The sequence below is a fragment of the Belonocnema kinseyi genome, chromosome 7 (assembly GCF_010883055.1).
Source record: "Belonocnema kinseyi isolate 2016_QV_RU_SX_M_011 chromosome 7, B_treatae_v1, whole genome shotgun sequence".
Taxonomy (NCBI): domain Eukaryota; kingdom Metazoa; phylum Arthropoda; class Insecta; order Hymenoptera; family Cynipidae; genus Belonocnema; species Belonocnema kinseyi.
Genome location: NC_046663.1, coordinates 35,312,696 through 35,327,676, shown reverse-complemented (window position 1 = coordinate 35,327,676; position 14,981 = coordinate 35,312,696). Strand labels below are relative to the sequence as shown.

The 14,981-nt window shown below is 30.8% G+C and overlaps 1 protein-coding gene across 6 annotated transcripts in view; it reads left to right on the top strand.

Annotated features, from left to right (window-relative positions):
* Window positions 1–14,981, top strand: part of LOC117177262 (two pore potassium channel protein sup-9-like) — a 193,233-nt gene that overhangs the window by 110,259 nt on the left and 67,993 nt on the right. For 4 of the 6 annotated variants that reach the window (XM_033367849.1, XM_033367846.1, XM_033367850.1 and 1 more), the window contains exons 7-9: window positions 7,318–7,502; window positions 11,910–12,089; window positions 12,308–12,459. In XM_033367849.1, coding sequence (XP_033223740.1) covers window positions 7,318–7,502; window positions 11,910–12,016 — 292 coding nt within the window. In that variant the 3' untranslated portion in view covers window positions 12,017–12,089; window positions 12,308–12,459. Of the gene's footprint in view, window positions 1–7,317; window positions 7,503–11,909; window positions 12,090–12,307; window positions 12,460–14,981 lie in introns of those variants that run through there. The other 2 variants (XM_033367847.1, XM_033367848.1) reach the window with 1 other exon arrangement.

Genomic DNA, 14,981 nt, shown 5'->3' with positions numbered 1-14,981 from the left:
AAAGGTGAATTCTTATCAAAGCATATAATAGATGATATTTCTACCAACAAATATTTTAATAACAAATTGAAAGCTTTACAATTAGCTCAAAAAGCACGTATTTTTAATAAAATAGTCGAAATGTTACTCAAAAAAATATTTTTTAGTCAAGAAAGAAAAAAACTCAGCCAAACTGTTGTATTTTTCACCAAAACGGATGATTTTCTAACCAAAAATATTTTATTAAAAATAAAATTAATCTTGAACCAAATGATACAATTTGTAACCAAAAAATAATTTAAAGTTTTAAAACACTTTTTTCAATTCACATATTAATTTCAATAAAGATAATTTCCAAATCAAAAATATAATAGACTTTTTAACAAAAAATAATTATTCCTCTTTCCAAAAATACGAGTTTTTTTAACTGTTTTATTTTTAAGTCGATAATATAGATTTTTACCAGATACGTTTATTTATAAACAGTTCAATGGGTTACAAATTCAAAATCAATTATTAGGACTTTAAAATCATTTAAGGTTAATTCAAAAGAATTTAAATGAATTAGAAATAATTTTTTATTAAAAAAAAGTCATTGATATCCATAAAATTAGAAAAAATAACGTAATTTTAGATAAACAAGAAGAAATAGATGAAATCCATACAAATGTAAGGTAAATTAAAAAAAAATTGTAATGAACTGAAAACTATTCAAAAACATGAAAAACTTTATTTAATTCCCTGAGATTGAAACGAGATTAGAGGAGTGCAAAGGAGTTAAAGAAAAAAAAAATGAAATGCCTAAAAATGCAAGTGAGTTCAAAAGAGTTTAGGATCAATTAAAAAAAAACTTTTTAAGATGAAAGAAAATCAATTTATTCAAGCAGAATTGAGTAAATTTAACAGAATTTTAGTGAATTAAAAAAAAATCGCAAGAATTTAAAAGTATACAGCATAAATGCATACGAATTCAGGATTAATTCCAAGAAATAAGTTCCGAATATTCAAAGCCTACTAATTTATAACCAAAAAATATTTCAAGGTAATTGGAAATAATTTTAAAATTCAGAAAAATTCCACTGATTTCAGTCAAATTTGAGGGACTTGAAAGGAATTTAAGGGAAATGAGAAGAATTTGATGAAATTTATTAAAAATCAAGCTGAATTTAAAAAGCATTTGAGTAAATTAAAAACTATTCAAAACTATTTAGAAATTCATTGATTTGAGTGAGTTTGAAATGAGTTTAGAAAAATGAAAAAGAATTTGATTGAATGACTCAGATTTTAATGCGAGTTTTAAAGACTTGAAGTTGAATCGAACAAAAACTTTTTAGAAACTTATTGAATTGGGTGAATTTAGAAAAATTCAAAATAATTGAGGATAAATTGAGAAGAATTCATATCGAATTCTAAATGAAACAAAAAAAATTAAATCTCTTCAAATCTTTAAAACCCTTCAAAGTCCCTTATTTTTTGTGATTAAACTCTTTAAATTCCATTAAAATATTGAAAGACCTTAAAGTTATTAAAATCTTTCAAAATCCCTTGAAATTGTTTAAATCTCTTGAAAATGCCTTGGAATCTTTTCAAATAACCTAAAATATTTCAAAGTCTTTAAAATTTCTATCATGTATTGAAACAAATGAAAAAAGTCCTAGGAATCTGAAAATTTACTTTCAATCTAAAATTTACCCTGAAATATTTAAAATTCTTTGTAATCCCATTAAAGGATTGAAATCTATTGAATATTTTTTTTAATCTGTTAAAAGAACCTGGAATATTTAAAATCCTTTAAAACCTTACGATTTTGTACAGATCTTGAAAATTCCAAGGAATTCAAAAAAATACTTGAAAACATGTCAAATCCTTTAATAACTTTACCAATTAATCCTCGGTATCAAATAGATTAAAGCTTTCAAGAATGATAAAGGAAAGAAATTGAATTAGGTAGAATTTAATAAATTTCGAAGAATTCAACTGAATTGAAAGAATTCAGAGATGTACACTGTAAAAATACCCTAAAATATTTCAAATGAATTCAAGACAATTCAGAATTAGATATAGACTTGAATTGAATAGTGATTATTCCCTGAGTTCATTTATTAAAAGAAAAGTGCCATTATTAAAAGGTCTATTATGGGCTGTACATAGGGTACCATAGGGACCAAATCTTGAAAAAAGGGTACTTTAGGGACCTCAATTGAATTTAATGTACAATAAGGGATATAGGACCGGTATGTGAGACATGTAATGAGACCTGTAATAAAACTATTAGAGTCGGAAAGAAATTTAAAATAAGTAACAAAAGCGCTCCATGGCAGGGAAAAAAATTACTCTCATAATCCAAAGATACGAGAAATTTGGAGTTCGGAAACTGTAAAGATACGTGCGAAAAAACGTTCTACTCCAATTCAATAAGTCGCACACTTACACGCGACAATATCTCAAATAGGGCGGGGTAGAGGGGAAAGAATTCAGCTTCGTCTTTGGAGTCGGAAAGCTTGTATTTGTAGAGCGCTCGTAACATTGGAGCTCGTATCTTTGGAGCTTAAGTATATTATTATTACAAATGAGCATGGGCATTTAAGTCCTATAGCCCTATGATATCCTACGCTGACCTATTGTAACTCTTAGATCATCTGGTTTAGATAAATTATATCTTAAATGCTTTCTCTGAGGCTTACAAGCACTTCAAAATCGGAGAGAATGTAATGTGCTGTTTTTTCACGAAAGCTGAATTTCCAAAAGCAGATTCGCTGGCAAATTTCATGTTAGTCGGTTACTTCTTTAAGTGGTGATATTACATGAAAATTTCTACAACTATTTTTACTTTTCATTTTAAATTCAGGAGTCTTGTAGACTTTCCAAAACACGGTTTTTTAATAAACTTTTTAGATTATGTCATTTATTAAGCCATCTTCTCTTACTGGGCGTGTTCCTCCAAGAGCTAGTTTTTAATCGTATTCTTAGCCAAAGCATACAAAGTTCCGCAGTATGGTTCAGATTCGTTAAGGGTTTTTGTAGTCCCACTTTTTTAAATCATATCAGCTTTCTAGAAATCAGCTATCTAGAAACCCAGATCATCTTGACTTTCGTAGCAAGTTTGTATACATACTTCTGTGATTGTAGAGCTTTCAGAGCAGCTTGTCTGTCGGATCAAATGTAAATGTGTTGATTAACAAACACGCGTTTACGAATCTTCTCTAGGCCGGCCATAACGGCCACGATTTTAGCTTTAAATACAATAGGGAACTTGCCCAGTGCGATTGTAACTTTAGAAGTAGATTTCATCTTTAATTCTCTAGCTCCAGAGCCCAGGGAGTTTTTAAGAGATCTATATGAGATGAGTCCTCCTGTTGTAAATAAATTGCTTTTCCTCAGTTTATTCTATAAATTCTGCCTTCTTGAAGTGCTTGCAAAGGATTTCATTCGCCATCAATAAGCTGTTTACTCTATCACGAATGCCAAAGGACACGATATTTTAATTACCCTCCCTCAGGGAAACTCTGCAAACCTCCGCCAGAGCCCTCTGCCTAATCAGGAAGTGCATCGGTGGTATTTCCAATAAAGATTTCAATATTAGTGCTTAGGTTATCCTTATTTTATCAGTAATCATCAGAAAAAAGACTCTTCTGGCTTTCCAGCCGATTTTTGGATATATGTAATCCGATTTATTCTTGGCACCCAATTCAATAATGAATTAGTTATAATTGGTCTGATGATTACTGTATAAGACCAGTATATAATATCAGGTTAGTTCAGAATCCAAAATGTCACCTAAATACTTAGCTGATCTGAAAAAGTCAACCTTTGTTCCATAGATCATAGGGTTAATAAGATCAGGTAGTTTCCTGCGTCTAGGAATAAACATCTATTCAGTTTTATCTGGGTTGATAGATAGGCCAAGTTCGGATCAGTAATTCTCAACAATTTTGAGAGCATTTTGCCTGAGTTTGACTAAAGTTCTTTCATTTTTTCCTGTTACCAGGATATCAAGGTCATCTACATAGTCTTGTGTGCAAAAACCTGATTCATTTAACCCTACGAATCAAATCAGCGGTAACGAATGCACCTATTAACAGTGGTACCTTCACCATGTTCCTCTGCAGTTTTGAATTTAGATTCCGCAGGATGATAGTGAAGGCACTCTCTATATGTAGATACGCTGCAGTCACTATATCTCCTGTTCCTCTTCTCTTTGAATCCGGGAGGTAAATTCATGAAGCACTTCAACGGGGGATTTGCCTTTCTGCGAAGAAAATTGATTCCTATGAAGGGGTTTTTTTGGTACTCCATCCTTCTTTATATAAAATTCGACTTTTCTTTAACTTTGTCATGATAAAAGAATTTAGACTAATAAGTCTGCAATCGTTGCATTAATTTGAAGGATTTTTTTCTCAATGTTTTGAAAATCCAAGCTTGGAATTCGACATTTTTTCCACGTTTATTTTGGATAAAATTTCTGACACAAATGGCTTATGTTGTTAGAAAATATCAATTTTCTTACTCGAATTTTAAAGAAAAGTTAAAATAAGCCTTAAAGTAATTGAAACAACTTTCTCTAGTGAAAGATGGTTCCTACACTTGTCTTAAAGTGATATCTCGTCCGAGTTTTTTGATAGAAAAATATTTTTTTGAGAGAGAGAGAGAGAGTGTCGATTTTCTTTTTTGTATATTGAAAAAGCGATTAAAGAACCACTGAAATAGATTTTTTCTAAGAGATGTCTCTTAGTGTTTACTTTAAAGTGATTTCCGACAATAATGGTTTCAGAAAACAATATCCCTGGGCTTAGGTGTTAATAAAACCACCAACAAATATCTTGCATACAGATAATCATAAATTAAGTGTCCATTTTTATGTTAATTTTCTTTCAAGTTATGAATCTGCAGTTTTGATAGTCTAAAAAAATCATTATGAGACATTTTAGGTAGAAATTATTTTCTGTACATTCAATGCGGGGTTCTTTAAGGATGTACTAAACTTGTCCCAAATTATAAAATTAGCTTTGCTCAAAAGAATTTAGAAAATCGACAAGATTATTGTCACTGATAATTGTAACTAATTTTGGAATAGAACTTAAGGCCTAATTTAGAAAATAATATTTCCGGTCAAGATTCAAGATTCTCTCCAAATCTCTTTGGCAAGTTTTTATTTAAAAGGCATATATTTCGAAATAGACTATTTGGTTAAAGATACGAGGGCTTTTGTTAAAAGTATAATATATTTTTTTGATTTCACCCATTGGTTTAAAATTTCTCTTTGTCGTTTGAAAATTAAACTACTGGTTCATTATTCATCCATTATGCGGAAAATTCATCGCTTTCGATCAAAATTTCAACCATTTGGTTGTAAATGCAACTGTTTGATATTGTGCAGTCTTTTGACGTTGAAAGTTTAACTATTTGATTGACTATTAATATAATATTAATAATATAATAATAATAATTAATTATAAATAAATAATTAATAATTAATTAATATTAATATAACTATTGGTTGTATAGGTAAATCCTCCAAAAAGAAAGTCCAAATTAATCAGGGGATTAACTAAAAAATGGGAATAAGGCGCAATTTGGAGACATCTTTACTTGCCTCGCGAACAATAAATACCAACAAGAAAAGTATAAATAATTAAAGATTGGCTCGCTTATAGCATTTTTGTAACTTTTATTTTTTCGTTTTCCCTTCCACGGCAGCACGTTCTAAAGTTGTAACAATGGTCTGAGAACAAAATTCAATTTAAAAATGATGCAATTGTTAATTATATGCATGAAATTTTTTTTAAATATGATTTTTTTTTAACTACTAAACAGATTTGTAAAACACATCTGAAGAAATATTGTGAGCCCTACATCTATAGTTCTAAATAAAAATTGCACAATTCATTTAAAGCAAAAGGTAAAACATGAAACGCTAAATAATTATTATTAAATGAACAATGTCAACCGGAAATATTTATTTGCCAAAGTTCGCTTTTAGTTTAGTCCTACAAGTAGTTATAATTAGCAATTCCAAAGCCTTTAAAGATTCAAGTGCCCTTCTTTCGTATTTTTGTCTAAGGAAGAAAGTGAGAGGAAAAGTAGGAGAAGTGAGGAGGAAAGTATGGGGAGTGAGGGGAAATAAGTGCAGGATGAATTAGGAGATATAAGCACATAAACGGGAAGGAAAAGTAGGCAAAGATATGAAACTGGAAGCATATAAAGTAGGGAAAAAGGGATTAGCATAGTGTTATAGGAGGTGGCATCAGAGGAAGTGGAGTAGTTGGAAAAATAAAGGGGGAGAAGTAAGAAGTAATTGGCGGTAATTAGGAGAGGAGAAGTAGGAAAAGTGATGGTAAATTAGGTAGGAGAAGTAGAAAAATTATTAGAAATAAACGTCAGTAGAGGAGGGGACAAGTGCGGGCTAAACTAGAAAATTTAGTGAAGTTAAATGTTAGCTGGAAAAGTAAGAAGAGGACAAAGTAGATCAAGAAGTTGGGCAAGGGATTGAAAGCAAAAATTGAATCGAGTGTGGAGAAGTGAAAGCTGAGAAAGGAAAGTGTTCAATACAAAATCGTAGAGAGGGAGAAGAAGAGGAGGAGAAATAATTTGAAGTAGCGGGAAATATGAAACTAAGGGCAGGTAAAGTAAAATAATTTGGAGAAAGTAGCGAAGGATAAGTATGGGAGGAAAATGATGCGTTCGAAGTAGCGAAAATGATAGCGAATGAAGGGATAGGATTTGGGGAAAGTAAGTGAAGTGAGGAGAGGACCAGTAAGGTAGTGTGGGTGAGCAGGAGAGGGCAAGTAAGAGGTGCAAAAGTAAATTGAAGAGTGGAGTGTTTGTCTGGCTATTGGGACAGGGTGAAGTGGAGGAGAAAGAACTTGGAAAAGGGGTTAGAAGAAAAAGTTGAAATAAGGGTAATTTAGTGAGGGCTAGGAAAGAAAATTGTGAGATAAAAAATCATTAGCAGGGGGAGGAAGAGGAGGAAAAAGTTGGGTTGGATCAGGCGAAGAATGAAGTTAAGGAAACGGACGTGATGCAGATTGAAGGAACAGGATTTAGAGTTAGGAGAGTTAGGAGAAGAGGAAATAAAGGAGAAAGAAGTTGAAAAAGTGAGTGTAACCAAAAGTTGAATTACGGGTAGGATTTTTTTTTACTTCCCAGTCACTCGCTCTAGTTTTTGACTTTGAGACAACTTAAACACATCCTTCAAGAGAAAACAATTTTATATTCGCAGTAAAGCTTATTACTTATTATAAACTTTATTTTTCAATAAATTGAGTAAACTTTTATAAGAAAATCTGATTAACATAATAAATGTGTATAAAATCATGGTAGACCGTTTTCCCATCGCAGGTATGTATGCGGAGGTGCTTTACTCTTTTCCGAATGGGAGACCTGGGATTTTCTCGACGGATCCTACTTTTGTTTCATATCTCTCTCCACTATAGGCTTCGGCGACATTGTACCTGGTGATATGATCTATTCGGGGCAGGGCTTCGAATTGTCTTTCGTTTTCTGCTCTATGTACCTGATGCTGGGTAAGCACTTTCGATCAATTCAATATCGCTTCAATTGGCATTCTCTGAAAAGAAATTTTCTGTAAAATCCTTACAAAGTGAAATGTAGCAGATAAAGATAAAATTGAAACGTGCTCTAAAAATACTGGGTATTTTTTTTATTTTGGTTACTAATATTTGTATTCTGCTTTCCCCTATTCTCTTTTCTTCCCATTTTTCAAAAATTCCTCTATTTCTCCTGTTTTCGAACGAATTTCCTCATTTTCTTTCTTTTTTCATCTAGAATCAGAATAAATGTATAGAACACTGTAACAAAATGTATTTACTTTTTGTTCAAAGTTAATTCCTTTTAATTGAAAAATCAACTATGTTGAAAAGTGTAACTACTCATTCTAACTCCATGCAATTTCTTAAAAGTTAAATACATTGTTTGAAATTAATTTCATAGATTTGAGATTTACCTATTTGATTGGCAATGTAACTACCTCGTTGAAGATTCAAATTTTCATGTTGAGGGTTCGATTGAAATTGTGTCTTTATGGCTCAAAAATTATATTATTTCGGTCACAAATTCAACTACTTTATAAAACTCCATATTCTCGGGTTGATAATTCAACTGTTTAAATGAAAATTAGCGTTTAGGTAAAAAGGTATACTTCTTCATTAAATGTTGAAATATGTTGTTGAAAATTCATTTTCTTTGGTAAAAATTTTTTACTTTTTTGGTTGAGGGTTCAAAATATCTTGTTCGAAACTCGTCTTTATGGGTTGAATTATTATTTTTTTTTATTAAAATCTTTTTTTCTTGAAATAGCAACTTATACATTTTTCTCTGATTTTTCTTCTTTCTTGGTTTGATATGACTGTGCCTTATTGAAATTGAAAGTTTGTTGGGATAATATTTACTATTACACTTTTAGTTGAAAATTAATCTATTTTGTTCAAAATTCTTTTTTTTATGAAAAGTTGAACTATTTCACATTTGACATGAAATTTGTATTTGTGGGTGAAAAATTTCAATTATTTCGTTGAAATTGAGCTATATTGTTAAACATTATACTATTATGTAAGAATTAAAATATTTTTTTATCAAAAGTCTGATTTATTGAATATTTGTCATTTTGCACAGAAAATTCAATTCTCCTATATAAAAATGTTCCCTTTTGGTTCAAAGTTGAAGTACTTGGTTGCGAATGTAACTTTTTGTTTGATAATAATTTTTTTTTAATTGAACTATTTTCTTGATAGTTCAAATGTCTTCTAAAAAATTTCTGTTTTTGAATCGAAGATTAAATTACTTGATTCAAAATGCAACTGTTTTTGGTTCATGTTTATTTTTATTTTTTAAATCGAACTATTCGTTGGAAAATTTGTATTTTGCAGATTGAAAATACAACTATTTGATATAATTACCAAATATTTTTTTTTAAAGGCTTGCTTCTTGGGTACAAAATTATACTTTTTTGTTAAAAATTGTCCTTTCTTTCGTCCAAATTCGTCTTTTACAAAAATTATTTTTTGGATTCATGATTGAACTATTTCCTTACAAATGCAACTGTTTTTGTTCAAAGTTTGAAATATTTTTTATTTCCTATCTCACATTGAAATTTGAGCTCCTTCATCCCCTGGAAATTGGACACTGATCTCTCATCTTTGTCCTGAAATTCCTCACATTTGTGCTCTGACCTTTTACCTCAGATCTTAGAGCACGATTCAATTTAATTCATAATATATTTTTATTATAATTTATATTAAAAGTAATAAATTAATAAATTACCCATTTTTAATCCCACGATTTCTCTAGAAACTTCCTCTACTTCTCCTTCCCACAACTGATGCTTCGCTTATACTCCCTTTTCTAACTTCTTCCTCCTCTAGTTTCTCCTCATCACATCCCTTACTTCCACTCCCCTCATCACCCTCACTTCCAATATCACAATTTATTGTAATTTATTCTGTCCTCTTTCTCTCCTTAACTTGCCTTTCTTCGTTATTTTTTCTCATTTACTTAGTTCCTCTCGCTTCACTCCCCATTGATGCCAGTCGCTTCTTTCTCCTACTTTCCTCTATATTTCCTCTGATTTTTCCTACGTCTCCTCTCCTTATTTTCCTTTACATTTAAAACTTGCCCTCTGGTTACTTACCATATTTTACCCTACCCCTACTATTTGCTCTCACTCGCTTAGTTTCCCTCTCCTTATATCCCTCTTACTCACTTTTCCCCCTTTCCCTTTCCCTACTAGCACTGTTTTCTCATAAATTTCTTCATTCTCACTTACATTATTTCCCTATACCTCTCTCCCTAGTTCTCCACTACACAGTTGAGCCTTCACTTACACTTCCTTCCTCAACTTCTTCCTCCTCTACTTCCGCCTCTCATCACTTTCTCTACTTCCATTCTCCTAATCATTCCTCACTTTCCCTACCACAATTTACCCTCGTCTACTATCTCTGACTTTCCGAAACATACCTTTCTCGATTATTTTTTTTCAAATCTCTAGTTCCTCTCACTTTAATTCGTCAGCTGTGAACCCCTTATTTCTCCTACTTGCCTCCTTATTTCCTTTCGCTTTTCCTAGTTCCCCTATGTCCGTGTCCTCATTTTGTCCTCACATTTAAACCTTCCCCTACTCTCATTTAATCTCACTTACCCTACCCCCATAATTTCCTCTCACTTCCGTCGTTTCCTCTTCTCTATTCCCCTACATCTCCTCCTCTAATTAGAATCTTTTATCTTATACATCTTTAAATTCTCCAACCTCAATTTACTGTCACAGACCCGACTTTTTACTTACCCTAACTTCCTCTACTTTCCCTTCCTTATTTCTCCATCAATTCTTTTACATCTTCGTACTTTCACTATTACTCTAACTGATTTTATCTATGTTGGTTGAATAGGTTAACTTTTTCGTGAAAAATTCTATTATTTTATTGAGAATTTTATTATTCAGTGGAAAATTGAACTTTTTAGTGAACGATTAAACTATTTACAAAAATTAATTTCTTTTGATAGAAACTACTATTAAGTTTGTTGTTAAGTATTCCGTTTTTGTTGTACATTCAACTTTTGTGGTTAGCAGTTCAATTATATGCTACGAAATTCTTCGAAGTACTGGCTAATTTTACTACGTCCCTACCTTCATTTTCCCTCTCATTTAAAACTTTCTCTAAGCTTATTTACACTAACTTACCCTACCCCCGTTATTTCCTCTTACTTCCCTGGTTCTCTTCTTCTTACTTTTCCCATATCCTTTCTCCTGATTTACCATACGTACTGTTCCCTTACATTCCCTTACTTCTTCAGCCCGAATTTAATCTTACTGACCTTGACTCCTCACTTCCCCTGTCGTCCTCTTGTTACACTTCATTTATTACACCTAACTTCTTCTACCACAACTTACCTCACTTACCATACTCTCTCACGTTTTCTAAACTACCTTTCTTCGTTATTTTTTCTCACACACCTAGTTCCTCGCGCTTTACATGCCCTCACTTTCACTCTCTTATCTCTCCTATTAGCCCATCAATTTCCTTTCACTTTTTCAACGTCCACCTCCTGATTTGTCCTTATATATAAAACTTTCCCTTTTATTATTTCCCCTCACTTACCCTATCCCCTTTATTTCTTCTTACTTCCCTCATTCCCTCCTTCACAATTTTCCCACATCTTCTCCCCTGATTTACCCTACGTACTCTTCCGTTAAATTCCTTTTGATTCCCTTACTTCTGTACCCCTGATTTAATCTTACTAACCCTACCTCCTGGTATTTTATAACTTTCTATACTTCTTCTCGCCCATTTCCACATGGCCTCCCCTATCTCGCCATCACCACGCCTACAGATCCAGTCTTACACTTCCTTCCCCAACTTCTTCCTCTTCTACTTCCTCCTCTCATCACTTCCTCTACTTCCACTCTCCTAATCATTCCTCACTTTTCCTACCACAATTAACCCTCGTCTATCCTTTCTGACTTTCCCAAATATACCTTTATCGGTTATTTTCTTACAATTCTCTAATTCCTCACGCTTTAATTCCCCTAGCTGTCAACCTCTCATTTCTCCTACTTGCTTCCTTATTTCCTTTCATTTTTTCTAGGTCCTCTTTGCCCGTGTCCTTATTTGACCTCACATTCAAAATTTCCCCTCCTCTTATTTACCCTCACTTACCTTACGCCCATCATTTCCTCTTACTTCCCTAGTTCCCCTCTCCTTATTTACCCTAGTTTCCTCATCCACACTTTTTCTCTATCCCCTCTCCTCATTCGCCTCATTTTCTTATAAATGTCCTCATTTTCTCTCCCATGATTTGTCCATCCTACTCACTCTGCTTCTCTTCTTCACAGTCAACCCTTCACTTACACTTCCTACATTTCTCCTCAGCTAAACCCTAAAATAAAGGATTTTTTGTAAATTTTGGTTTGTTTTCAGGCATGGCGTTGATCGCCATGTGTTTTAACTTGATGCAAGAGGAAGTGATCGCCAAGATGCGTACTTTCGTTCGCACAGTAAAGCACATGTTCAGGTGTGACAGGTGACGAAAAATAAGTGGTTGCTGTGAGAGGTGCTCCCATGAAAGATTCCCAACCCTCGACACGTCAAAGGATATCAGTAAGTTACGATTCACATCCGCCTAAAATGTCAGAACCACTTCCATTCCTTCTGTATCTACTCTATTCCATTTCACATGGCGCAATAAAACAGTCATGGTGTCATAAATTCTTACTACCATGTAGTCAAATATAAAAAGGAATAGATCAAAGATTTATCTCCTACCACTCGATGATATACGTCAATCTAATATTTATTTATTTTCCATCTTTCCACAGATTGATGTGATTCTCCACAGAGTTTTTTCCCCTACGTTATAGATTATTGAAAAGTTGCGTTATTGTTCTAAGATTTCATTGAGAATTTTTTGCAATAAAAAAAGTTATGTTAAAACAAAGATTAATCAGAGTGTCCGTAGGATAGGGAAAATATAGAAATCGGGGTAATCAGGAATTATTATAAAAAATCTTGCAAAAATTAGGCAATTTCTATTAAGCATCCTCAGTAACTATCAAAGATGATAAATTTGACATTTTAAAATTTTGATTTAAAATCTTCTTGTGTATTTTATAAAAGATTTTATTATGTAAATGTTTGAAGATGAAAATATGCAAATTCGGACTTTTGTACCTTATTGAATAGGGTAGGTTAAAAATTATATACGGCAAGTTTTGGAACGTTAAAAATTAGGTTCTGCGACCACCCTGATATAATATTCTTGTCAATAATTTATTCGCCTTGTATTTCTGTATCCATTTTTTTGCAACTGTTTCCGCTTGAAAATTATATTTTTAGTTTAAAATTGTATTATTTGGTTAGAAAATGTTAAAATATTGTTTGAAAATCATTCTTTTTGGGTCAAACTTAGCCTTTTTGGGTTGAAAAATAAACAATTTTGGTGGAAGATTAACTTTTGTTGCAAAGTAATATTTAATTATGTTTAAAATTTAATTGTTATATTTTTTTGTTGGAAATACATCTCTTTAATTACAAAATCTATCTGATTTAAGTACAATTTCACTTTTTTTTTTGCTAAAAATGCAACTGATTAGTCGAAAAAGAATATTATTTCATTGAAAGTTTAACTATTTTTTATAAAAATCATCCTTCCTTATAGAATTAAAATGTTTTCATTTAAAATTAAAATCTTTTCTGGTCCAAATGTTTACTATTACATTATTCTTTAAAAGTTTATCTTGTTTAGTTAAAGATTTAACTATTTGGTTGAAGTTTCAAACAATTTATCAATAAATGAGGGCATTGTTAGAGACTAGGCTTTTAAATTGTAAATTCATCTATTTTTTAACTGATTTTTTGTTTGTTTAAACATTTATTTTTGAACTGTAAATTTGATCTTTTTTAATTAAAAATTTAAAAACTGTGGAACAAGTTTAACTAATTTGTTAATCAAGAACTTTTCTGTTAAGGATTAAATTGTGTAGTTGAAAGTCTAAAATATTGTTCGAAATTTTTTTATTCAAAATTAATTAATTCAACTGAAAATGTACCTTTTTCATATTTTGCTGAAAATAAATTTTTTGGCATAAAATTCACATTTTAGGGCTGAAAATATCAGTTTTATACATAAAATTCGTATTTGGGCTTCAAAGTTCAAAAATTTAGATTGCATTTTTTGCCCTTATTAACAGAAAAATCGTCGCTTGTTGAAAATTGATCATTTTAGTTGGTAATTCATCTTTGATTGAAAATGCGCTTTTTCGTTGAAAATAAAAGTTGTTTAATGAAAATTTTCATTCAATTAATCACGTAACAAAGAAACTCTTTTTTCTTTGATTGAAACATCAAATATTAAACTTTTTGTCATGAATTCATTTCCTGTTAGAAATTTAACTTTTACACTTAAAAAATTTAATTGTTTTCTACAAAAGATTTCTTTATAAATAGAAAATTGTTCTATTTTGTATACAATTCAACTGTTTTCTAAAACATTCGGTCTTGCCCTTGAAAATTGAACTATTTTTTTAAAGATGCATCTATTTTTGATTGAAACTTAATATTTTTAGTTCTAAAATACAACAGTTCGGTTATAGATTCAACAATCTGGTTAAAACTTAAACTATTTTTTTAAACTTGAATTATTTGGTTAAAAATGCATTATTTTCTACAGAAAATCGTAATTCCGAATTATTTTCTTTCCTTTGTAAAACATTTCATGCTAAAAATATCGAAATATTCAAAGTGAAAAGAAAAATATAAATTTTATATTTTTGTAACTTTTAAAAATTTTAAAATAAATTTTTTTGTAATTTTTGTAAAAACTATCTTGGTAAAAAATGTTTAAAAATAGGTAAAAACGTTGACATAATTTAGTTGAAATTATGTATATAATAAAACATAGATATTATGTAATGATATACAAAATAATATAGAATATAATATAAATTATATAAAAAATAATATATACTGTACTATAAATTATATAAAATTCCCTGGAAAACCAAAAAAGGACACTAAACTAAATCGGCACTTCTAATAGGCTGTAACATAGGCTGTGAAAATATATTTTTCATGAAAATATTGTGTTTTCCTGAAATAACTCAATTCATGCCATAGACATCAGGTTTCATTCCAAATTTCTTGCTTCTGCTTCATATGACGTGAAAAAATGTACACAAAAGAATAAAAAATGAAGTAGAAACAAGAAATATCACAAGAAACTTAACGCCTATATAATTTCCATAAAAGGTCTTATTCAGAATTAATTTTAGAAAAACTAAAATAAAAAAATTTTTCGTCAAATTTTTTAATGAAAAATCATCTTCGACAGTTTCAGTTTTATTTCCACAAGGTTGAAGTTAATAACCCGACCAATAAAATCAAAAATGTAGTTTTCTGAAAAAAGTCCTGCAACGATTCTTTTTTTCTTGTTCTCAAATAATGATGTGTTTTGACATTTTACGTCCTAAATTCTTTTGAAATAGGTCAGAGCAA